Consider the following 26625-nt stretch of genomic DNA (forward strand, 5'->3'; position numbering starts at 1 on the left):
TATCAATTCCTTCAGTATTTTTACGGGTCTGTTTCCACCTTTTTCTCTAAGAGCGGCCTTTCCTGTTGTGTGTAGTTGTTTTTTTCCCAGCTTCCTCACAACTACATTTTTAAGATACTTTACTGCATTGTGCTGCAGTACTTCATCATCCTTTCAGTACATGCGTGGGAGATGTTATACTTATGTCCTATTGACATACATAATTATTGAACACAATAACAATCATCTTTTGCTGTCTCTAGTGGTCTAGATAAATTACACAATAATAAAACAATAATCCCATGTCAGAATAGATTTTTTGGTCGAGACCTTGCTGTCATTATAACTGTTTAATGACTTGGGTTGAGACTGAAACACTTTTCTATGAATGCCTCCTGCATGTCTTCCCTCAGCTGACATTTACACGGATGGTTACGCTCCTCGCCATGGAATTTGCTCCAGTTTGGATTTCTGTTTCTGTAACACCCCTTTTGGGAGTTCCCTCTGTGAGCTCAGCTAGTGTTGCTCTGTATACCTACATCCAGCCTCTCTATTTGTCTGCTCCTCTTGGGTAGGGGGCTAAAGGAAAATCAATGGGGCTCTCCTGGTCAGGGGCTAAAGCTGTAATTAAACGCTACACACCGCAATCTCACACTTAACAACAGGAGTGAAAAAGATTTTCCTGCACTGCATTGATTTTTATTACACCCCTGTAACACATCCGAGTGTGCAGGTGCTTGTTTGTCTGCCTTTACCGCTCCATTTATATTTACCCACCTCTGTGCTACCCACACCCTTCTCTCTCTGCTTAAACTGAATAGCATGCATATTTTTACAGTCACACACATAACCTCTCCTTCATACTGCAGAGCTCTGTAATTATATTGCAGGAAGTGGGGGCCATATGGGCTTGAGGTGGGAAGCTGTTACCACTGTCTAGTCAGGAAAGGTGTGCACTCAGCATTATCAGCTAATTGGAGCTTCTCACCACAGGATTTGCAAGTTGAGTGAATAATGTGTCAAACCTGCAAGAAGTAAGAAGCTCCGTTCTTGTGGTGTTATTGACTCAAAATTTTCTGTCAAGCGTATAAAACATGAAGAAAAAAAAAGACCACGCCACTTTGTAGTGAAGATATTGACCTTGGGCAGATGAAAGAGGAGAAGAGAAGCTGATATTTTCTGTTTTGATGGCTGATCTGAGAGTTTTATACCCTCAGTGGCCCATGTTGGACTGCTGGGGCACATCTAACACCTTAAAAAAAATACACACCATGTTTTTTAAATTTCCCCCAGACCAAACTTTTAAAAAATCTTACCAAAACCAAATAAATAAACACTGAAGGAAGTGTTCTGAATGTCATTCCTTACCTTGAAACACGTGTTTAATGGTTTGACATTAGCTCCGTGTCAATTATAAGATATTATGACAAATATTTGGGAAGCTTTTTCTGTAAACTTGTTTCTACTGTCTTTTCAGGACACTGTCAAGCAGCTACAGGAGGAGCTGAAAAGCATTGATGAGGCAGAAAACCTTTGCACATCCTTCACTGAGTGGCTCAGCTCAACTCAGAAAAGCTTCACAACATTAACCAATCATTCTGAAGCTTTGGATCGGGTCGCCATGGAAAGGAAGATGAAGAAACTAGAGGTATTGACCCATCAGTTTGTATTTGTACTTTTATTTATTTATGTGGTTGGATGGCAAAGTGTTTAAATGTAATGCTAATTTGAACGAATATTTTAAGATTCCAGTATCCAAGTCTGCATATATCTTTCTTGCATGTCACATGTCATTCATATTTCTATGGTAACGGGAATGTTTGGCTTTTTTAATGGACTTAAAAGCACATAATAATCAGAACATTGCTCCCAGCTTCAAGAACACTACTGCAATGGCTCATTTGTTAGCAGTTTCCTTTTTTATTTGAGTCTAATCCCTGATCAAATATATATGCTGCAATAAACTATTGTTTGCTTGGCATAGTTCACACTGAGCAAGTGGAAGACTGGATGAGTGTGAGTGTATTGATCCTCTCTCTGTGAAGACAAAGCTGGTGCTGCTTTAGAGGAAGTGTGGTATCAGGGAGGGACCTCCCACTGTGTGTAAGAGGATGAAGAAGCACTTGGTGTCAGGAGCCCGCTGGCACAGACACTGTAATTGATGCAGTGCCCTTACCGCTTCACATCACATACACACACACACACACACACACACACACACACACACATACACACACACGCACAATTTTTACTCCTCTAACACATGTTTTATACCACAAAACCTTTCCAAAGTACTACCTAACAAGCTGTAGCAAACTTCTAAATCTGTGAGTCCTCCATCATTTCACACATTCATTCCACTCCAGTTCTTCTGCTGTGACTGAGCTCTCTTTGTCTTCTTTTCCCACATGTGAAAACGCATTTGCACACACACGCTTACATGTTTACAATGAATCCTCTGGTGTGATGTTGTCTGGGATCGATGCTCTGTCTCTTTGCTGGGACTAAAGACATGCTGCCACCACACGTGTCCTTCCAAAACTGAAGATGATGCAAAAGAGTGCTCCATCACTTACCCACCTCCCGTTGTGAGAGAAACTGGGTTGCTTAAGCAATTACGCATTGACATACGAACTGGTAGTCAAGCTGTTTTAGGACCTATTGGTGGGTTTTGTACTTTATTTGACACTAAAAATGTGAATCATACAACAGCTGTGGGTCTGGGAGAATTGATTGTGATCATTTTACTAAAATGTACTCGGACTGAATAGTGTTGTTTTATTGTTTTTGGTTTTTCTTTCTTTAGTTGTATTGTATCCAAAAGTGATAGATATAACTTTCTATTACAAAATGTAAACAAAGCAGATGTAAAATAGAAAAGTTGTCTATTGTCGTTATGAAAGTACCCCTCCCTTCGCTTATCACATTGTATTTAATTCCCCCGCATTTCATAAAAATATCAAAATAATTTTGCATTTCTGATGCACCGCATCATTTTTTACTTCATCACGGGTTCAATTTTCAGTTTAATTTTATTTATCTTATATATTTATGTTTATTTGATTATATTTTGCCTTCTATGTTTGCAATAGTATTCATAAATGCTTCTGCTTTAGGTGTTAAGTTCCATTATCATGTAATAAATAAGACGTATAGCTCCCCATATCAACAACATATCCAATTTATAATATTCTGCTTATATCGTAAATTCCAAGGAAAATTAGTCATTTATTTGCTGAAGGTAACAGACCAGCTACACCATAGTTAATAAAAAGACTGGTAACTTGTGGAAAATAAAAATCAGAACCCCCCAAAGCTCATCTCTTACAGCAGCTGCACAAGAAACGTGACATGGATAATTGGGAGTACTCAGCAGCTGAAATATAAGGGCAAACTGCGCTTCTGACCTCATGTATAATAGTAACCATAATGCAATACTTTTTACAATATACTGGCCTTTCCCTGTTATTTAAATTGACTAAATTACCATTTTGTCCTTGCTAGAAAAATTATAACTTGAGTGATTTTTTTAAAATTTTGTTCTCAATGCACTCGTTACAACAAAACCTTGCAAGCTTTATGCAACATCTACTGAACAAGTGACGCTACTAAGAAGAAAACTCAACATCAGATGTGACATGAAGGACTTTTTAACATGAAGAGGAGACGATTAGTCACATGGAACAAAATCTTCAGTGCTGTAAATGTCAATTATTGCAAACTTCCTTAAACACTAAATTGTATGAGATTTATAGACCGCATGTCACTCATTAAAGTCACTGGTCAGGGACACTGGAGGTGATGAACAAGACTCACTGCTTCACATCAAGTTGTAAACGTGGACGTGTGCAGACATGTGCAGGTCTTGTTAGATACCCGGAGCAGTGGTTGGAGATCTGGGCTTGTTGGAGTGTGCGGTTAGTCTCCCTGCTCAAGCAATAATAGGCGGATGATGAAAGCTAGATGGCATCCCATTGAGTGGAGGTCAGTGTGTGTGTGGTGTTGTGGTTGCCCTGGAAACCCCTGGAGCTACTGTTGCCTGTTAAGGTTCTTTATAATTGGGCCCTCCTTTCATATTACTCACCGTGGTTTTTCCTCAGTATGACCTCCCAATCTTCTCCACATTTCACTATGCAGGTGTCAGTCTACCTGACGGGTTCAAAGCTTTTCAAAAGCACCAGGCTGGTCTTGGTAACTGTAGAAGAACTAGAGGAGAAGGACAAAAGAAATCAATGTTACTGTGTTGAATGTTAATGCATTAATGCATTAGTTTATCCTGCAGGACTTGGGTTATGATTCTGCGTATGGCTCAGCAGAATGATGTGCCTCGGTCATTTGGTATAAAAGTAATGGTGACAATGTTGTGGCAGCACCCATGCTGAGTTGTATTCCTGCTTTCTCTTTCATCCAGTCTCTCCAGTCTGAGCTCCAGCATGGTCACAGTTCCCTGAAATCTCTGAGGGAGCGTGCAGAGCAAGCAGCAGGCTTCCTGAATGAGGCTGCAGCTGAAACCTTAGGAGCAGAGGTAGAGGCACGTCTCTCCCAGCTGGAAGAGCTCGCTGGGGGACTTAGACAAGAGCGCAGCTTCCTGGAGCGTGCCTTATTGCTTGCTAAGGAGTTCCAGGATCGGTACAAGGCCCAGGCCCAGTGGCTTGTAGAGACCAGGGCTTTGCTCAGCACTCCAGTGGAGCCTAAGGCTGAACTCTACCAGCGCAGAGCACAGTTGGCTAAGTACAAGGTACAGCAGAGTATAAAGAAAAGATTCACAAGTCTTCATTTTTTGCCATGTTTAGTCATTTTGCACATTAGTGGATTAAAAGGGCAGTGAAATGTAACTGAAAATCATTTTCTTATTGGCCAAATGACTGACCTTACATGTCTTACCCCATTAACTTTAAAACTGAATAAACTTAAAATATATGCTGACCATTTCTAGAACAAATTATTGTATGTTGATCCTTGCAGATGAAAACTTTTAATATCATGTTGCCCATTTGCCAAACATCTACATTCACATCTACGTTCCAGTGATTATCATAAAAGACTTCCAATGAACAAGTTTCTCTGTGTCCCCAGGCACTTTTACAGATGGTTCAGTCCCATGATGGATCTGTTAGGTCAGTGATGGAGAAGGGAGATGCTCTCCTGGCTTCTGTCCACTACCCCTCCATTAGAGACAAAATGCACAAATTGCAGAAGGATTACACTGGACTCTGTAAAGCTGCAGTGGTGAGAATAAGAAGATCTTTTTTATGTCGGAGTACAACTTTTAATAGCTTGTGAAAGTTAGTGAGATTGGCTTGTTGCATCAGCTGCAATCAGTATTGTCTGCTCATGCATCATCTATGCTGCCCAGGCTCATGTGGAGAATCTGGAAGGCCTGGTGAAGGAACAGGAAGCGTACCACAACGAACTGCAGGAAGTGGAGCGCTGGCTGTTGCAGATGTCCAGCAGAATGGTGACTCCCGATCCAAGTGTTAGCGGCAGCCTGGAGGCAGCGACTCAACAGCTGGCCAGACACAAGGTGGGTACCCACATTACTTCACTTTTGCTGTTGTTTGCCACATTTGTGGCACAAGATGCAACCAGAGTAATGAGCCCTAATTAGAGGGCAGCTTCTTGTTTTTCTGTTTTCTGCTGTTCCAAATAGTCAGACATATGCTGATGAGTGTGTCTCAACAATTTTATGATTCCCTCAGTCTGTTCTGCTCATGTTTTGAACAGATCTTGTATTTAGTAAACTAAACTGACGTGGTACTCATGTCCTGAGCCATTATTCTGTTTTTCTCTTTATTTTTTTAAGTTCATCCAATCAGGCTTGTCTAGTTTCTTTTAAAGTCTCTGTGTTGCCAGTCTGTTCTAACTTCCCATGTCGTGACCAGAGGACAAACTCATCCCTAACAAGATCTTACTTGGTGTCTTTATTCTCCGCAGGCAATCATGGAGGAAATTGCAGGCTTTGAGGACCGCTTGGCAGGCCTGAAAGAGCGTGGAGACCACCTGGTACAAGGCTGTAGCGAGCGTGTCCAGAGCAGGCTGAGACAGCAGGTCCAGGCTCACCAGCAAGGCACCAGAGACAGCTACTCTGCCATCTGTAGCACAGCACAGAGAGTAAGTGAGAATAAAATGGGAAAAGGCAGGGAGCAAACACAGAGGAAGAAGGAAGGCGGGAGTTGTTGGAGTCTAAGAAAGATATTCATTCTGCAGCTGATTCTCAGAAATGGTTTTTACACATGCAATGCATATACAATGTGTCTGTGCACAGGATGCACACACATTGTGGAAACACATGCATGCCCAGACACAGGGGATGATAATATTCCATCAACCAAGGCATCCACTTAATCCTAACCCATTCTGACACTTAAACCCATTTCATAAAGTCAGTTTCTCGGTGCCGATGTAGAGGGCACAACCAACTAAGTGTGCCAAAGTGAAGCTCAACGACAGCCACACACAGACAGACCTCACCAGCCAAAATCACTAGCTCAATCTCTCTGTATTAATCTCCACATATCCCCTGTCAACCCCACTTTTTCATGCCTGAGCCAAAAATGATCACACACCACCATTCAGTAGATCTGGCTAGGCCTATAATCCAGCCGCACTCTGTCATTTTGGCAACCTCTACTTTGTCATCATAGCTCACCTCCCAAGATACCACCTCCACCAGTGTGTGCACATCCAATCTGGCATTGTGTGATCCAGCCACTTTTTAACCACTACACTACTGGCCTTTCTATAACTGCAGCTCCAGTGTTGTAGTGGCTGCCAACTGTGTCCCAGCGCAACACTGCTCTAATATCCTGCCTGCCACTTGCCACCATGCCAGCCTTCTCGCCTTTGCCAAATAAACTAGGCAGTTTGCCAACACTCCCCCCCCTTTACTCCTCCCTTCCATCCTCTCAAATTAACACTGTCAATCAGACCTTACTGTTTCGCTGTCCCCTGGAGGGGATGGACGCCTCCACATTCAACACCTGTTAAATACAGCACAGCTTTTTTTTCTTTTGTTTTTTACAGGGGGACAGTAACATGTAACATGTCTTTGTATATAGTCATGCTTTACCAACTTCAAAGCAAGGTTTTGTGGTCTTCTGCCCTCTACCAACAATATCTTTTACTTTTATTTTCAGCTGTTGTGTTCTGCTGTGAGTGCGTATTCTGCTCATTTTAGCTAATTATATTTTAGCATCTTTTATTTCAGCATTTTATTAAGTTATTTTCTAAAGTACATACATGTAAGGAAACCTGTCATAAGACATTTATATAATTACAGGTCTATCAGAGTCTGGATCATGAGTTACAGAGACATGTGAGTCTGCAGGACACGCTGCAACAGTGCCAGACCTGGCTAAGTTCTGTTTCCGAAGAACCTGAGCCTCAAAGGCATCCTTCCCTCAGCCTTGAGGAAGCCTTACAGCAGGTTGGTGGTAGTTTCCCTCTCCGTTATGCAAAGTTTTGTATTTTTCATAGTGATATTCATTATAGTTAATTTGTGTTCTATTATTTCTCTGTCAGAAATTAAATAAATATCAACTATTCTCCAGATTATCAATTTATAACTTTTATTTTGCATGGTTGCAGGTTGTTGGGCAGTCGGCCAAATTGTAGATGAATATAACCTAACATTTTTGTACCAGCAGAAGTGATCTGATTAATGTGATCAAACAGGTGAAGCAGGAGCGAGCTCTCCAGGAGCAGGCCAGCACTTACCTCCAGCTTGTCTGTTCAGCGTGTGACCTGTCAGAGCCGAGGGTCAGAGAAACTGCAGCAGCTATCCAGCAGGTCAAACTGCAGGTCAGATGGTTTTCATGTTAAGTGCAGCTCTAGTACTTCTGGTTCTTCAAACCTAAATATTTTAAGTATGCAAATCAGCCACGCACTGTTTTCCTTGTGTATTTCTGTCTAGATTGAAGAGCGCATGATTCTATGTGAAGAGGTATCTGACAGCTGGAGAGACATTGAGGAGCAGAAGGGCGATCTGGAAACCCAGTTTAGAGAAATGGAGCAACAGCTTCAGACCATGATCAGGAGACCTGCAGAGCTGGAACCCAAGATTGCACAGAACCTGCTGGACAAGGCCCAGGTCTTGATCAATTATTTTTAGTTTACAATCATTGGCTCTGCAGCCATAAGCTGATTGAAGAGTGAAAAGAGTCCATTGTCTCGACAAAGTTTTAGACCCATGCATAATCATCTGTTATCTCTCCTGCAGGAGTTCCTTCAGCAGATTAGGGAGAGACAATCTGAGGCGAGTCGTTTGACTGAAACCATCAACATGTTGACGGATGGACAGGTCTCTCCTGCCCTGGACGAGATAAGGAGGCAGAAAAGAGCCTGGATGGACCTGGGCCAGCGGGCTGAAGAGCTGGAAGCCCAGCGAGGAGAGGACATGCAGCGGAGCGGGGAATACCAGGAGAGTGTGGTTGCTGTGGAAGAACTTTTCCACCAAGTATCCAGAGAGTGGGACTACCTCGCCAGGTATCAGTCTTCTGTTGGAGATTTTATTATTAAGATATTAATGAACTTGCATTATGCAAACATTTTATGCTGAGTTATTGATTAAATACTGACTGTATGTATAAAATGGAAAAGTTAAATATCTCCCTTTCTTTGCTGTTGTAAAAGTTTCTGTTTAAATGAAGACTGGAGATCTGCATTCGTGTGTCACTTTATAGACTCAGTGTTTTTTAAATTATGCATGCATGGATATAGGGCTGACACAGAGAGTACAAGTGAGCATCTAGAGGCTTTGAGGAAGCTTGCCAGCGATCTGGAAGAGCAGAGAGAAACTCTGGAAGACCTTAGGGACCAGAGACAAGCCATCCTGCCTCGACTTTGCCTGCTTGACAAGGAGCTGGTCAAACAACAGGTACGACAAGTACGGCTTCTGCTGAAAAGAATTCAAAATTATTTCAAAGGTATTTGTTTTAGACGCAGCCATTTTGCATTTCATCAGGTGGGTCACCTGGAGCAGCGCTGGGCCCAGCTAGAGTCTCTCATTCTGCAGAAGATTCAGGATTCTGCTCAGACGCTGGAGGATCTTGCTCGGGTGGGAACCCAGCTGAGGGATGCCAGAGAGTGGGTAGAGGAACAGCGACCTGCACTCACCTCCACACTAAAATCCAGCCCACCACCTGATCTGGCGCAAAGTTTCCTCTTCGACCACCTGAGCGTATGTGTCGAACTGGAGGCCCGTCAGCAGCTGCTTGGTCAGGCAGTGAGCGAGGCTCAGGCTGTTGCCTCCAAGCTGGGGCTGAGCGAGAAGAGATGCTTACAGGAGCTTGTTGAGCAAGCCCAGATGGAGGTTGAGGCTCTGGGGGCTCGTGTTGCCCAAAGAAGGAAGTACCTCAGTAAGGTAAGCAGCTGGAAATCTGAATAGCATGCAAATGGAATTTTAATTACACCCAAAAGGATTAAACTTTTTTTTTTGTTGCAAATAATTTGAAATCTTTAATGTCCTCTTAAGGCATTCACAGAGCGAACGCAGTTCCTCCAGGGCCTGGGGAGAGCCTTGTCGTGGATCCAGCAGCAGGAGAGGAAGGCTTTGATAGATGACCACATTGCACTCCTTCCAGAGGATCTGGCCAAACAGGTTGTTGCATGTCGGGGTGTCCAAAGCAGCTTACGAGCTTACCAGAGGGAGCTGGCATCCCTCTGGGTACAAGGCCGAGAACTGGAGAGAGATGCCACCGACAAGGAGAGAGCAGAAACACTGGCTAGACTCGAGGAGCTTCAGGCCACCTTTGAGACAGCCTTTCAGAAGACCACCCAACGCCTCACTGGCTTAGAGAAAGCCTTGACCGCCAGAAAATACTTCCAGGTTGACCTGGACAAGACTTGCCACTGGTTGAGAAGAGCAGATGCCATCACATTCCCTGAAATTGATTTCAGCAGTGTGGACGAGAGCTCAGATCTGCAAACACAGCTGTTAAACTTTCAGAGTGTCTTAGAGCAAGCTTCAGAGTACGAAAACCTCCTCCTTATTGTCCAAAGAATAGGCCAGGAGATCCTTCCTACTCTGAATGAGATTGACCACTGCTACCTAGATGAGCGCCTCAATGCCCTGCCTCAGCAGTACAATGCCATCCTAGCTCTAGCCAAAGAGAAAAAAGACAGAGTCCAACAGATAATCTTGGAGAGAAAGGAGTTTAGCACTTTCTTTGATATCACTCGTAATGCACTGGAGGAGCTTCAGGAGCAATTTGACAATCTGGAGAAGCAGACTATCAGTATAAGAGATGAAGAAGTTGTACGTTTAATGAATGAATATAGAAGTATTGATAAAAGTTTAGCTCATATCAGCCCTGCTGTGAGAGAACTTCATGGGAAAAGTGAGGGGTTTCTCAGTCGGGGTCAACAATACAGAGCTGAGGAGACACAGCAGCTGGTCTCTCTTCACAACACACTGAAGAGGAGAACTGATCAGAAGATTCAACTACTGAACGGCTGCTTAAGGATAGTAATTGAACGTAACAGGGTGTTTTCAGGATTAGAGACAGAGTTTATGTCTGTAAAGGAAGAGATGCTCAGACTAAAATCAATCAAAGAAGTAAGTGCTTTAGATAAAATCACGAGTCTGTATTCACTGCTGCAAAGTCTGGATAGAGTTTTCTCTCAGGTTGAAATTTGTGATCAACAGGCTAAAAATCTTGATCTGAAGTTTGATGCTGCTGCTTTTCAAGAAACTGCACAGCACCTTGAAGTGTTGCAATCGCTACAGCGTGATGTTAAGTCTTTAGTGGAAGAAAATGAAAAGGCAGTCACAGAGGATGAGGAGTTTGCAAGAAAGGCTGAGAGAATGTCTGACTGGTTGAGAACCATTGAGGACAAACTGAAGGAGCCTTTGACCTTTTCAGAGGTGAAAACGGAGAGGATCCACGAGGAAGTGCGGAAACTGAAAATTATGGAGGAAGAAGTGAAAAGTGGAAAAAAGCTGGTTGATGTCATGGGTATCAGAGAAAAGCAAAAGCATGAAGGCGGAAAGGAACCCGTTCCGGCCCACAGAGAAGAAAAACTACAAGAGCTTGTGAAGCTGGGAGCTGAAGTTCAACAAGAAATAAGAGTCAAACAGGTAGGTGCATGTGTTATTCTGCATGTTTGTTGCTGCTTATGTGGTATTTCCTGTAAGTATTGTAAAAATGTATTAACTTTAGTGCAGCTCAATACCTGAATCAGACTCTAGTTCTCAAATGAACATGAAGTTTAGCCATCATTCATGATTCAAACCTTTTTCCATCTCCATTTCCCTCATCGCCAATATTTATAGGCTTTCGGAAGTGAAAACGTTTCAAATATATTTCCATAGATGCTGGACTATTAAAATTGAATTATTTTAATGAGTTATGACTGATTTATCATTTTATGGGGATTAAAGAGTTTAAATACTTTATCTCAGTTGTTCATTTGAATAAGAAAAGTTATGCTGACCTCACAGAAGCTTTTCTAATCAGCACTGAAACGCCTTTTACTCAACTCCTCACTGTGGAGGAATTTACTTATACAAAAAAAATCCCAACTCCCATGAAATACACTTTAACATTTACAAGCTTTCTTTTAATATTAGTAAATCATCAATGCAGAGACGTTTTGATTGATTTTTCTCTGTAAACCAGCCTTCTACACTTTTAGTAAGAACTTATTTTGGTACAAAGAAGAAACACAGATTTAATTAAAAACCCACTTTCTGCATATTCTAGCTGGCAGTGGATCAAGCTCTTTCCCTGGTACAGAGGTACCACTTATCGCTTCAGTCCATGCAGAAATGGCTGGACTCAGCTGCTGCTTTGCTCCACCGGGCCACCTCAGGGGTGGAGCTTGACAACCACACAGACTGTATGAAAGACCTGGAAGAAACTTCGGCCCAGGAGGATAACTTTGCAGCTGCTTTAGAGGAGCTGAAGACTTTGGATCCCCTGTTGGTTGATTTTGTGGAAACAGGTGTGATGAGTGGGCTCAGAGAAAAAGTGCAGGCAATGGAGCTGAGGAAGACGAAGGTCAGACAGCAAATGGAGGCTTACGGAGAAGTGCTGCAGAGGTATGTGTCATGTTGAATGATGCTTGTGCTTGTACAGCATGTGTATATACAAGCTGTTCTTAATGTTTAGTCTGCGCTTCTACATTCGTGTACTTGATATTTTTTATATCATGTCGGTCTGTAATATGCATTCTTCTCAGATGTGATGCTCTATGGAGCTCCTTTCAACATGAGAAAAAGACACTGGTTGAACAGATGAATGAATCAGAGAGGATGATGGCCATGTTTACAACAGCTAAAGCCGTCAGCATCAGCGAAGCCCTGGAGAAGTGTAAAAGGCACAAGGTAGGAAACTGAAGATTTGGTCAAGAAGTAACCTCAGGCATTTCTAGGTATTATATACCTAATGGGAAAAGTCACAGTTCTAGTGATATTGATATTTCAAGAAAACAAATCAGGTAAAGAATTTGTGTGAATTTGTTGTTTATCTTTTTGCTGCAGTCTCTGGTGGCTCACATTGACATGCTGGAGTTGCCTCTAGATGCTTTGAAAGAGACTGTAACAGAGTTGGAGCTAATTACCTCTGAATCTGGCAAAGCTGTCACCAGTCACGTCGTATCATCACTATGGCAACGGTGGACCCGGCTCCGCAGTGTGGCCCGAGCCCAAGAGAGGGCACTGGAGGACACTGCAAGAGAGTGGTGCAACTTTGTTGAGAAGGTAAGAGAATGAGCTTCCCATGGGAAGAAACTGTGCTGTCCTGAAAACTCAACAACACCCACTTCCACTCTGTTAGGAAGTTCCGTCGAGTCGGAGTTACTTTCACAGCCGATCTGAGTTCCTCTTGTCCGCTAATGGAGAATAAATGTAGCATACAAAGTTTATGAAACAGTTTATGATCTGCAGAGGTAGTGACACAGAACATCTGAAAGATTTTCCTTTGTATAACCGAAGACTGAGGCACAAGGCCACCTCGATGAAGCAGCATAAGCATTTATTCTGTGTTCTATTACGACTCCGCACTAATTTATTTCAGATGGTATTTAATGTGGATGCTCCGCTTGAAAGCAGAGTAGGAAGCGAGTTGGAGGATGGGGTGGAAAGTGGTTTTGAAATGGCCCAATCAAGTTTCACATGGCTAAATAACTTAATCTTTCTGTGCATTCCTGGTTTTTTATAAGAGCATTTCATCGCATATACCCAATTCTTACCATGTGTGTTGCCTTTAATCCAAGAGGAAGCATTGTTAAAACTATGTATGTACATAGTTTTGATGAGACGAAGAAGTCACCATGACTGTTTTTCATCCCTCAGCAGCTGTAAGTGCTTATGTTACTTTTAGCCTTTGTCAGCAGGTTGTGTTGATGTTAAATTAAAAAAAAGAGAAGGCGTCTGTAAGTCAGCTTAAATCAAAGTCCGTCATACTCGGCCTGTAAGTTACTGTAGATTCTCTGTTTTGGTGGTGGTGTGATGAAACTTTTGGTCATTACGTGTTATTTCTGGCCAGAACATGTCAGGAAGCTGACTCTGTAGACCAGCAAAAGCAAGACAGGCTATGTTTAGACTTTTTAGGGAACCACAAGGTCACTATACTGCAGTGCATAAGGAAGTACATTAATGGAAATGATTTGTTGGACATCAACCACCGGCTATCATGCTTCTTCTTGGCATTATCATTCATGCACTGTGTGATGACAATGTTAGTGTTTCCTTTAATACTAATTAAATGCAAAAAGTATAGATTACAATTAACAGAACATGGATGAAATTCAACAAAAAATACTTCTAGAAACAAATCTGTGAATACTCAGGTCACTCCACATGTACAGGACGCAGTAGGATATACTTTCTGCTGGTGAAGAACATCTTTCTACTGTCTCTAGTGTACCTATCTTGTACTATTTCCAAAACCTTTGTCACATTTGATCCACAGGCACTCAACAGCTAAAAGTGAATATTTTATGCCATTCTTAGGTTTGTATTGAACTTTTTACCAATAAAGATGTATCAGAAAAACCACAAGTAAGACCCAAATTTACTAAAAACCGTTACTACATCTGCAGATTTGGGTCAAACACAGCAGCAACTGAACACCAGTTGGTGTGCTGTGATGTAACTCCAGGCTTTGGGCCAGTTGTGCGTCTTCCTGCCAAAGCAGTGTGTCATCAAGCATTTTCCCTCTTTTTGACCTAATTTGTGCTCAGAGGCTGTTAACACCCAAGAATACCCACAAAGCACTGTTTCTAAAAGGGAAATGAAGTCAGACTGTGGGAAATGTCACTTCCTCATATGTGGCACATTCTCCTACACGGTTTTTCTGTAGTTCCTTTGTTTAACTGGGCATGATATCATCTGCTGACACTAGACTTTTTTTTTTTTTTTGTTTTACTTTCACAAGCCCTGATAAGCTGTAATCACACTTTAGAAAGTGAATTAGTGAAATTAAGTGTTTTTGTTTTAATCAAATTAGAGTCCAGCGTTTCTCTTGAAAACTATAAATTAATTCTTCCTAAGGAAAAATGTGTTTTCAACATGATTCTGCTCCATCACCATATTATACCCAAATTTCCGGCCCTTAGATGGAGAAGGTGCGCTCCGTGTCCAAAGATCTCCATAGTCGTGTCCCAGACAGCACGGTGGAGAAGGCAGCCACCAGGGCGGCACTTCAAAGCCTCCTCGAGTACCACGACTCCTTCACCCAGGAGGTGGAGAGGGAGCAGTCCATATTAGCCCTTCTGGGGCAACAGACGCACAGTCTCAGAGGAGAAGATGAGAGCAACGAGACGATGGAGAGAAAGACAGAGAACGGACACGAAGAGAACCAATGTCTGGAAGAGATCAGAAACATCAAGGAGCAATATGACAGGTGTGTGTGTGACAAGTGTGAGAGCTGGCAACTATAAGAAACAAGCAATGAAAGACATGGAATTTTATTCACTGAGAATGTTAATTGAACACTTTTAATAGTCGAGTGAATTTGATGTTCATGTTGTGGAGCAACTATAAAAATGACCCTCTGTCAGGTCTTGTCTGAAGTTGATTTTCATTTAATTATTTAAGAAAGATTTTAAGAATAAAACTCATTCATTTTATTTTCTGGTGTGTTGTTAAGCCTGTTGTTGCAGGTACGGAGTAGCAGGACTCAGGTACATCTGGAGCTGAAGGAAAGAGAGGATGTTGAGAAAGAGCTGGGCTTAGTCAAAGGATGGATCCAGGATACTCGTGGTTTATTACTAAGTCCCACTGCAGACCTGGATTCACTGCTGCAAGAGCTGGAGGTGGGCCACTATATTTGCATGTATCTGATGGACAAAGAAAAACAATCGTGACCTTGTTAGGTAGACAGAGACCTCTGACTTTTTTGTTGCCCTTCCTGCTTGTTTTTATCATAAATTCAGTGTAAGAATCCTGACAGTGATTTTCAGTCCTGCATTGGATCATGTTGCTTTGTAGACTGCACATGGTGAGGTCATCAGCAGACGCCAGAGTGTGGAGCGCATGACGGAGCTGCAGCAGTCCAAGTATCAGGATCTTCAGGCTGGTCTGCCCTCTGAGCTCAGCATGCAGCTAGCTGAAGTGGCTTTGGCTTTGGGCTCAGCTGAAGATCAGGTAACCTGTTCATTTGGATTTATTTAAAGGATTGTGTTAGTAGAGTAAGGTTTGGGCTACTCTGGGCTTTCAATGCTCCCACATGCTGCACGCTGTAGCTATTTACATGTTACATGTTTCTGTACCATCACTGCTACCACCAATACATGCTAAAAACAAATGTGTGTATTTCTACTGTCTGTTTTAGGTACAAGCAAGGGAAAGGGAAGTCCAGCAGACCAGAGATGTTAAAGAGGACTTCAGCTCCAGACTTCAGGAGATCGAGGCAAAGCTTAAGACCATCGCTGTAAAATTGGAAGAGAAGGGCGTTGACCTAGCAGAGGCCAAAGAAGAGACCAAAGTAATCAAACAGACAGATTGACTAATTAGTGAGCAATTAACCCCTGTTAGATTGGTTATTAATTTGGCAGGTGTTGAGGTTAATGAGTGTGTTAGAGTTGGAATGGTATGAACTGAATTCTGCCTTCAACAGTGACCCACTTTAGAGTGCAGTACCTCAGGTGGGACTTTGAGCCCCTTGCCTCCTGTTCTTCATCTTTTCTCCCTAAGACCTTTTCTTTCCTCTCTCTTCTGTCCATCTGCAGACCCAATAAAGCATGGACTACAATTAAAGAATAGTTTTCTGCTCAGCAGATATCCCACATGTCTAAATCTACTAATTAATCACTGCTCCGGGACAAAAAAATCCGGTCTGCTTCCTCCCGTTAAACCACAACTTGTCGTCTTTGCATTTTACTTCTTCCAATCTTTGTGTTTTATTATTGGTGAGTGTGTCTAATTAAAGGATTTGTCCTGATTCTAAATAAGAAAAAAAAAAAACCTGGGATGCAAATTTACTGATGTTCATGTTCCAGTTTTATGGCACTGCTGAATTAGTTTTCATCTCTTTTCTTTTCTCCAGGCTCTTTGTGATGAGTGCGAATCCTGTGGTTGCTCTCTGGCAGAGTTAGGAGTAGCTGTGCAAGAGTTTGGAGAGCAAAACCCACTGCTTTGTAAGCAGCTAGGTGATGCTGTGGCCAAACTGATGGAGGTGCAGCACCACACGGTGCAGCAGGCCCAGGACCGAGTTATCAGGCTGAAGAAGGTGTGCTTTATATCTTGAATTTTTAATGTGATCATTATCTCCGACATATTGGTTTGCCATTTGTATTACTTAGCTGTGTGTAAGGATAGACAATTTTTTTTTCAACTTGTCTATTCTTACCTGTGAGCAGGCGGAGAGGCAGGTAGAGGTCTATCAGAGCATGAAGACGTTTATTTTGGGCTGGATAGAAAAAGCTGATGCTCTGATCACCAGTAACATCATCTGGAGCTCTGCGTCCCAGCTGCAGGAGCAAATACGAGCGCACCAGGTGAGTCTTAATGAGTGTGGATAGCATAGCTTTAAAGACATCTTCAAGCTGCATTTATCTTCTAAATGCAGCTTGCAGCACACTTCAACAAAAATAAATAGGACTCTCTACAAGGTTAGCTCATTAAATCTGAAGATATTCCTCAACTTTTTAGCTAATTAGAATCACACACTTGTATGATTTTTTGTTGGACCGTCTCACTGTACACGTTGGATGACTTTAATTAGTATAATTGCCCAGGAAAAAAGCTTCCTCTCTTTGAATTGTAATTTATGAACATTCGATGACAGGCGCTGCTACGGGAGTGTCGAGGTCTCCATGGTGACTTGGAGGCCATGGGGGAGAGAGAAGGGCAGCTGGCAGATGTGTTGCAAACGGAAGGATGGAGCCAGCAGGTGAAACACCTCAGCAGATGCACAGAAGAGCTGCAGCAATCGGCCAAAACCCGCCTTCAGAGTCTGCAGGATGCAGCTAAAGTAAGTGATACTTTTAGGCAATCATTAAAGTAGTCGAACACTTAGTCAGTTTTTCTTAACCCTGTTACTGAATATTTATTCGTGTTGATCCATAGTTAGCTCCTCTTTTTATGTTCAAATATTTTGCCCCCAATCACCAAGTCCCCAAGTCCAGCAATGCAGCCCAACAGTGCCCCCTTTTGGTGGTTAACGCAGTATTACAATTACGGCATCATAATGGCAAGCACTGATTTAGACTGTGTAGCAGAAGTCTGTCACACTAATCTGATTCACATACAACTGCTAACCAGATGACAGTTTGTTGCTGATTGTTACTAATAATATTATGCATGGGGAATCTTATTCGAGTTCCTCCTGTGAGTCAGAATTCTTGTATAGACGGCAAAGCACAACTTTGATTTGCAGAGAACCAGTAATGTAGTTTTCTTCACACTAACTACATTTAAGTATGTGAGAACTTACAATGGCATCATTCCAAATAACAGGACATCATACTTGTAACAACTGGAATATCTCCTAAACTAGGTCCTCATGGAGTAATCTGATCCCATGCCCACATGCTACGCTTGATTTGTTGTGTCTGTGTCACTCTGCAGGACATGTTGCGTCTGGAGGCAGAGGTAAAGACCCTGCATGCTGCAGTAGATCAAATCCAGGTCACACTTGCCTCTCCTGATCTCAACAAGCTCAGCCTCAGGGAGCAGCTCACACAGAGACAGGTAAACACAGTATTCTGCTGAAGATAAAAGTCTTTGAGTGAATGTGATTCATGCAGCACATCTCTGCAGTTGCACCATGTTACTGAGAGACTATTTCCATGTGCAGTGCTTTTAAATGCCGTTTCTCTTTGTTATACACTTAGAACTTCTTTCTGCTCTTCAATAACTAAATTCTTCTTTTGCCAAAGCGTCTCCTGGTGGAAATGGAAGGCTTCAAACAGCAGGTAGCTGCAGTACAGCAGTGTCAGAGCGCCCTCCGGTTGCCAGAGGAGGTAGTGGCCAGTCTGCCGATCTGCCGCACAGCTCAGACTCTGCAGCAAGAGGCCAGCCAGCTGCAGCACACCACCATCCAACAGTGCAACATCCTGCAGGTAGGGGGCAGTTTCTGATCGCTTCCTGATATGAACTAACCATCCATGTAAATAACAAGCCAAAGATTTATTGATGCATTCATTTTCATTTATGTGAAATGAAATCCTCACCAAACAAAACACATTTTTCTAAGATTTATTTTAATCTTGCCCTTTGAATTATATGATTATTTGACAACATCATCTTTATATAGCTTTCCTTTATCAGTTGTTGAAGTGGATGTCCAGGATTGTGCTGAGTTGTTTAAACAGGCCTGCCTGGGAATGTCTGTGTTTACTTCTAGCCCCTATCAGTGCTGTTCTTTGGTTATGTGCCAGTCTTACTGTCAAGCTATTTGTATGTACCTTTGTGTGTTTATGTATAGCATACTGTCCAATTGTTCCGTTTGAAATTTGCTTTAAAAAAAAGAGATGGCTTGCGTAGTGATAGCTAAAAGGATGAAGTTATTTCAGAGACGATGTGGAAAACAATACTTTAAGTATGTTAGCCATTTTAAATTAAAACTCATTTAATCAACAAGAAAAACAATAGAGCTACTCCATGCTCAAATTGAGTCACATTTGAGGCATTCTGCACTTTGACATTAATCTAACCACATTGTTCTGGATTGTTTGATGGGAATTCGGCTTACAAAGATTTAGGAATGCCATAAAATTAGAGTTTTGTATTGAGCATGCAGAATTATTACAATAGCTGTCAATCTCCATTATGTGTAGCTCTGTTTTTTATATCAAGTAATGCCATACAAGATACATATTGCCCATGTGTAGATGACAGCAACCTTTGACATTCTGACTGAATAGTTTATTAAACTCATAGTATCATGTTTTCCTTTTGACAGGAGGCTGTGGTACAGTATGAGCAGTATGAACAGGAAGTGAGGAACCTGCAAAGATTAATAGAAGATGCTCACCGCATCATTCAGGATCGGCCCGTTTCCACCAATAACATACAGGAACTTCAGGCTCAGATACACCACCATGAGGTATGATGGGGTCACTTACACTTTTTCATGCTTTTTCTTTTCTCTTTATTAAAATGTCATCATGTATAACAAAATCCCAAGCATTGTACACTAACTACTGCTCTTATATGTTGCACCGTTAAGGCCCACTGTTAGCTCTGATTTAATTGTTTTAAAAATGAACCCACACACCTGATTGATAATAGTTGTTTTGTTTTTTTTTACAGGTTTTACAATCTTTTAGCACTATATTTAGTTCATCAAACTTATGTATTTATGATACACTCAGTGAATCTTATGTAAAACTGTAACTTTATAGGTTGTAGGTATAAGTTCTGCTTTGACTTGGTAATAACAGTATTTACTGTATTTTATTATTTTGTACTTTTCCTGTATGGAGAACCCAAAAAACAAAAAAATTTTGCAACTTTTTTTTAGAAGAATTTGCTCCAATTTACCAAATGCAAGGTTAAATTTTCAGGGTTACCATTCAGAATACAGCACAATGTATTTGCAGTTACAACTCATAAAATAAGGCAGGGGAAATTTTAAGATGGGAAAGGGATTTAAAGTTTTTATTGTCTAGAATATCATTATAGTACTGCAGCATGAGGAGTTCCTTTAACACAGGCTGACATTCATTCATTCATTCATTTTCTAAACCGCTTAATCCAATTCAGGGTCGCGGGGAAGCTGGAGCCTATCCCAGCTGGCTTTGGGCGACAGGCAGGGTACACCCTGGACAGCTCGCCAGTCCATCGCAGGGCCACAGGCTGACATATTGGATCTAAATAATGAAAACAGAATGAGAACATAAATATACTATTCATATCATGTCATAGCCTAAAAATTGAATTTACTAAGCACTTTAGCAGAACTGTAGCTAAAATCAAAAAGTACTGTACATCAATAATGAAGAGAAAAAACATAAAATGTAAAAAAGTCTTAAAATTTTTCCTAATGAGGTTTGTTAACATCAAAGAGTCAAGAGGAAGAAGTAGAGAACTTGAGTCATCATAGCATACATATGTATGTTTCCTGTACTAAGTTTCAGTCTACAAGCAAAAAGAGAAGTTGTGGAAAAGAGAATACTGTCTTGTATTTTTAAGCAACCTTCACCAGAGTCGTTCGGTAATTATAGGAACGGAAAGAGTCAATGTTGTTGTTTTGTTCAATTTAGATTTTACCCAGTGAGTCCTTTTAATTAAAACATTAATTAAATGTTGCTTTAATAAAGGAAGTCCAGCATAAAACAGATTAGAAATTATCTTGTTGTGATGCCAAGTTCTCACATATTCCTCCTTTATCTGATGCTACATGTAACTAATGTGTGTAGCTCGATAGTACAGTTAGATGTCTTTCACCTGAACAGTTCAAGCTGTGGTTTCATTCCCAGTTTCACTTTGCTGAGTAAATGTTTCTGATCTCTCATGCGGGGAAAAAGATTGAGATGGAGGAGGGGGGGCAGAGTCCTGCAGACAAACAGATAAAATCTCCTCATATGCATGGCCCCCGACATGGAGCATGTTATCTCCGCTGTGTGCAGATATTTTCTTATTACTGCACTCTGTTTGTTGCAGCAAAGTGACTTTGCATGACAGCGTGTTTATATCTGAGTTTGATCTCTAATCTGAGATAGCTGCAACTCCACCGGCCCCTTTAGTCACATGACCTGATTATCAGTGCATTGACCATCTGCGGGACAGAGGGAGTCAAGGAGGGGGGAGGAGGAGGAGCTGAATTTGGCCTGCTGGTTGTAATTTGACACTCGGTCTGTCATTCCCCCTCCCTAAGCACTCCTTCTCTCCTTACAGCTCTCTTTTGTTAAAAGGAATCTGCTCAGAGGATTAATGGAGATAGGAAGCAGGGAGCAGAGGAAGGGGGCGGGGGGAAAGGCAGTGAGATCACTTCCTGTTGTTGCCTGCCATTTATGTATGTGTACAAGAGGGAGTGTCTGAGGGATTTTGAACTATTTCTGTGAAGGTCTCAGTCTCAACCAAACATCCTGTCTGTTAGCTTCACCGCTGATCTGAGTCACCCGCCTCTGAGCTGCTCTGATTGGCCTGGAGATACAGAGGAGAAATGCAGAGAGGGAAAAAGAGAGAGTGAGGCAGAGCTATTCTCTTTCTACACTTACACACTGTGAAGCTAAATGCCAGAGATCGGGGAGGGAAGAGAATGCGTCTGCTCCATTTAACCCCCTCACACCGGCTTCACATTCAGCACTGATCCAGCTCAACCACCCCTTTTTTTTTTTTTCTCAGGATCCTTATTTAACCAGGAACTATTTATCTTCACTTGTGGACTGAACCACACTCTCCTGATCCCGGGGGTGGTGGTCTCTTCTCTTTCTGGGATGTTTTGACAGGAGCTGGCCCAGAAGATCCGTGGCTACCAGGAACAGATCGCCTCGCTCCACTCCAAGTGTAAGATGCTGACTGTGAAGGCCAAACATGCCACCATGCTGTTGACGGTCAGCGAGGTGGAGGGCCTCTCAGATGGTATAGAGGAACTGAGTGATGAGGAGCTGTCTGGTGCTATTGCAAACACTACCTCAGCTGCCAACAAGCAGCTTCCAGCACACCCCTCTGTTGTTATGGTAAGTGGGAAAGACTTCTTATTTGGACATACAGAGTTTCATAGTAACACAGTACGTGGACATTGCATGACTGTGTGTCTGTCAGTGTGTGTAGAGGTCTATAAAAAGTATACTGTGTCTTACTGCATTCTGTATACTGTAGTTATACCCAGATCAGTGACATGTGATAATAACAGCTGTTATTGGGGTTTAAAATATGTTGTAGAATTAAATTATCCTTATTTTCTTGAATGCATCTTTACTATTTTTTGCAAAATGCTCTTTACATAAAGTCAGGATCTTTTCTATAATAACTTCAATAAAAACAGATCTCTGCTTTAAATCGGCAAATTGAATATAGTTTTTTGATGAGCTTCCTCAAATATTTAAGAATTTGCTACAACTCCAGTGTGGATTTAGGATGTCTCAGTTGGTTTTGTGTATTTAGGTAATCCCAGACTGACTGATCATGTTGAGATCAGGCATCTTTAGGGGGTTTGCCATCTGTTGTAAAACTCCTTACCCTTCTCGTCAATGAAAATAGTTTATGAGTTTGGCTTTAGGTTTAGGATTGTTTCTGTTGTTGTACCACTTAAGCTTCTCTCTGATAGTAATAAAACTTGTGAGATTTCTGTGAGATTTTTACACAGCACTGAAAAAGGTTCAGAACACTGTTTATTTTCTAATCTATCTGCTTTCTGTACTTTTTAGACAAGCTTTGCATTGCATAAAAATGAACCAAAACATTTTTTCCTCCATATAATCTTTTTGCCTCTAGTGTTGCTTTTTTGGCAGCCTTTTCTCTCTCTGGCTGCACTGATACCTTGCTTTGGTCACTTCTCTTTGCTTGCAATTAGCCTGAATTGTTCAGCCTGTCATCCTGTCATTCAGTCACCAGTCCTGTAATCCTGAGGATCATAATCATTTTTGTCATGTGTGTGCACATAAGTCACTACTTCTTCTCTGTCATCCATTTTCTGAAGCAAATTTCCCTTTGCTTCCTTGCCCTGCTGCAGTTGTTAGTGGTTTGTTTTGTCTCTAAAGCCCAGGAAACAGGATATGACTGCATGTGTATGTGTTTGCATGTCTATTATTGGTGATGACAAATGAGTTGCATACAATGCTTAGTACTTGTCAATGGACATGGTTGCATGTACTATTTTATTTGTTTCCATAATGTTCAGTTTTAGTATATTAGACTTTACAAAAACACTGAAAATTCTTGTGTGCTCATGCTTCTTGTTGCCTTGTGTTGCATCATAAAGCCCGGGAAAAAATCCTTCGAATGTAACAAGGTCCTGAGTCAGTAGGCTGAGTTGTGCATGAACTGCCAAAAAGCAGCCCAGTGTAGCTTGGCTCACATTTCAGCTCTGCCTCTTTGCTGAAGCATGCAGGCTTGCTGACAACTGTGCTGCTTCAAGGACAGCTGCTTATTCCCAGTCTGTGTTAGTGGAGCTATGTTTTATCTGTTCCCGATTAAATTCAAACCTCAACATTGTTGATCATTGTTGATGATTTCCATTAGACACCAACCCACCATTCATATTATACTTTATTGTTAGAGGATTGTTTAATTGAAAAACTGTTGGATAGATGATAAAATGCAACATGAGGGATGTATAGTACCCCACATGCATAGTACTTATATCTGTAATGAAAGTTAGGTTACTGTTTTTATGCAACTACAGTGTGTGAGTGTGTGCTGCTAGTGCATTATCAGCTTCTGGGTGAGGACCATTCCTTTGCCCTGATGTATCCTCTGACATTTTCGATGGAATCTGGTATCCAGCCTTTTGCTCCCACAGAGCAACGTAACACTAACTTCTGCATCCTAAATGCTGTGCTATCACAAAAGTGCTGCAGTGTTTGATATCAATACCAGTAATGTGATCTAATCCGTCTCCTCTCGATATTTGATTACTCACCATCTGAATAATCAGGGATCTGTGTACTCTTTACTGCCTAACTGGCTCTCCTCCATTAATTTTATGCTCTCTTTTCTTGTCCCTCTTCATTTTTTTCCCCCCGTCTGACCCCTCACTCCTTTTTATCTGCCTGTTCTTATATTTGGTCCTTTTCCTGTTTCTTCCCTTCCCGCCTGCTTCTTTGATATGTTCATTTTGGTGTGCGGTGCATATTTGGTCAGATGACAGCCGGCCGCTGCCACACACTCCTCTCCCCGGTGACAGAGGAGTCAGGGGAGGAGGGCACCAACAGTGAGGTCTCCTCTCCCCCTGCCTGCCGCTCCCCCTCTCCGGGGGCTAACGCTGATACTCCTCTTAACCAGGTACTGCAAATCCCACCCCTGGTAATCTCCAGTCTGCCCAGCTTCCGTTGCTTCCACCATCTGTGTCTCATCCTACACCAGAAAATTTTAATGTGATCAAAAATCACCACTTTGAGATGACAAATTAAAAAATGTCCATTTTAACAAGTCCTCATGAGTATTTAGATGTTTGTAATGGCTAAAATATTTTTCTATTTTCTAAAGCAAATGACTGTTTATTTGTTTGGTTTATTGATCAGGGATCATGCACAGTGGCATTGGTAACAGAGGAAAAGATGCTTTGTTGCTCTCTGAGCTAATTTCCAGCTGCAATCAATGACTGTGTCTCCAAAATATGATTGTACCAAATAACTTGCAGAGATAGGCTATTAATTATTCATTTACTGTCAAGATATTAAATATTTAAGTTAGTGACTTCAGTTTTGTTCCATTATCCAGCTGTGTTTCAGGATAGCCTTTAATAATACTGATTCTGCTGCTTACTTGTTAAGATGGACATTTTATGTCTGTCCTGCATCCCGTCGCATCCTTCCCATACAGCCATTAGGCATTGCCTTCCACTACCAACATAATATGGGGTTCAAACAGTTTGAGATTTGCCGTGCTGTCCCTGCTTTCTTCTGTTGCATATTTACTTTGGCAAAGAGACTTTATTTGTCGTGGTGTGAACTAAGATAACATGAGCTTATATGTAAACTTGAAGCTAAAATGATGCAGCAGTGCGACAGAAGCACTCTATTATTAAGTTGTCATCCATATTGGCGTTTTGTGAAGTGTTATTTAGCTTGTTGGCTAGAAGAGGAAACGCTAAGAAGGTCAATGGCGAGGCTTGGTGGATATTAGAAAGTGCCAGAAGGAGAATGTTGTGGATGTAATGTCATCTGTTGAGCCCTTAGCAGGAGCCGGCTACAGCTGATTTACTTCCTCTGTTGTACAGTAGGTCTTGATGTGGAAGCTTACAGTCCTTGAGTTGGTGGGTAACATGATTCAGCAATAATGAATGAATCACATATTCATAACAGGGATAATGAATTACATATCTATTCGCAGCAACTAGTGGGATTAGGTTTTTTTGTTTTTTGTTTTTTGTAAGATCTAAGCATGTACAGCATTTTGTGTACATCAACTATAACCCACATGTGGTGGTTTAACCTTCCTATTATCCTCCATTATGACTAATACATTTTACCTTTGAGGTCATTCTGACCCCAGGGATATTTGCCTCAGGATCATGGGGACAAACTTTCAGTTTCAGAGGTAGTTTGTCTGTAAAACCCTTCATTCAAAATTTGGGCTGCACATGACTCTCGCAGAATGAACCGTACGGACTGAGGAACATTGAATGTCAAAACAATGCAGCAAGAATATTTTGGCCACACTCTTTCATTGTGAAACAGGGTCGAGGTGCACTAAGTCGAGCTCCTCTCCAGGAGCTGTACGACCCATCGATGGAAAGCAGTGCTGCTAACTTGGATGACCTCCAGAGATCCTGGGAAACACTAAAGAATGTGGTACGCCAGATCATCACCTTCCTTCAGCTCAATGGAGTAACATTACACATCAGTATTTCTTAATATTACAAGCTTAGCTTTACCAAAAACAGTTGTAGACATGGATAACCATTCAGGGAATCTGTGGGTTTTTTTTTTTTTTTATGTGTTGAAGTTCAGCTAAATTCACAGCTAAATGGTGGTTAAACTTTGAGATTCATTATGTTGTAAGAGTGTAGTAGTACCAAACCGTGGTGGACTCTAAAAGCCTGATTTTTTTTTCCTTTTTCTCTCACTACAGATCAGTGAGAAGCAGAAGAGCCTTTATGAGGCTCTGGAGCGGCAGCAGCACTATCAGGAGTCCCTCCAGTCCATTTCCACAAAGATGGAGTCCATTGAAGGGACACTCAGTGAGGGCCTGGAGCCCAACAAAACCCCCGAGAGCCAAATGGCTGCACACCAGGTTAGAGAGAACAGTGGCACTGAAGTTCTGTAAATACTTGGGAAGTTGTGTTTGTGCATGAGTTAAAGTGATGCAGGAGCAGGCTGCAGCTCAGATAATGATTGTGAAAGCAGTTTGAGAATCCATGTGGTTTTGTTTGGAAAGCAGACCAGAGTCAGCATTTGTGAGGACACAAAGGAAAGAAAGAAGACAACTGTGTGAAAACAGAGAATGATTGAGGGGGTTGATGTTGCACTAGGCTGTGCAATGGTTGCACAGACTGGTCGGCACAGTTCTCCGTTGCTATGCCAACATCACAGCTAGGGCTGAGACAGTTCCTCTCTGTAGCACTGCTATCAGGCAGTTTGGACACATCA

At 41.8% G+C, this 26625-nt stretch overlaps 1 protein-coding gene across 1 annotated transcript in view; it reads left to right on the forward strand.

The window, feature by feature from the left end:
- syne1a (spectrin repeat containing, nuclear envelope 1a) overlaps positions 1–26625 on the forward strand; it is a gene marked incomplete at its 5' end in the record, with an annotated part of 122127 nt that overhangs the window by 65935 nt on the left and 29567 nt on the right. The window contains 29 exons of the mRNA XM_079255095.1: positions 1457–1627; positions 4391–4717; positions 5056–5208; positions 5336–5503; positions 5914–6090; positions 7259–7405; positions 7654–7779; positions 7892–8068; positions 8198–8463; positions 8698–8854; positions 8942–9340; positions 9452–11056; positions 11682–12019; positions 12160–12304; positions 12461–12679; positions 14539–14825; positions 15072–15237; positions 15413–15568; positions 15756–15908; positions 16470–16652; positions 16783–16920; positions 17211–17396; positions 17993–18115; positions 18304–18486; positions 19329–19472; positions 21820–22050; positions 24176–24316; positions 25714–25827; positions 26108–26269. Coding sequence (XP_079111221.1) covers positions 1457–1627; positions 4391–4717; positions 5056–5208; positions 5336–5503; positions 5914–6090; positions 7259–7405; positions 7654–7779; positions 7892–8068; positions 8198–8463; positions 8698–8854; positions 8942–9340; positions 9452–11056; positions 11682–12019; positions 12160–12304; positions 12461–12679; positions 14539–14825; positions 15072–15237; positions 15413–15568; positions 15756–15908; positions 16470–16652; positions 16783–16920; positions 17211–17396; positions 17993–18115; positions 18304–18486; positions 19329–19472; positions 21820–22050; positions 24176–24316; positions 25714–25827; positions 26108–26269 — 6942 coding nt within the window. The remainder of the gene's footprint in view (positions 1–1456; positions 1628–4390; positions 4718–5055; positions 5209–5335; positions 5504–5913; positions 6091–7258; positions 7406–7653; positions 7780–7891; positions 8069–8197; positions 8464–8697; positions 8855–8941; positions 9341–9451; positions 11057–11681; positions 12020–12159; positions 12305–12460; positions 12680–14538; positions 14826–15071; positions 15238–15412; positions 15569–15755; positions 15909–16469; positions 16653–16782; positions 16921–17210; positions 17397–17992; positions 18116–18303; positions 18487–19328; positions 19473–21819; positions 22051–24175; positions 24317–25713; positions 25828–26107; positions 26270–26625) is intronic.

Source organism: Telmatherina bonti (assembly GCF_933228915.1).
Source record: "Telmatherina bonti genome assembly, chromosome: 16".
NCBI lineage: Eukaryota > Metazoa > Chordata > Actinopteri > Atheriniformes > Telmatherinidae > Telmatherina > Telmatherina bonti.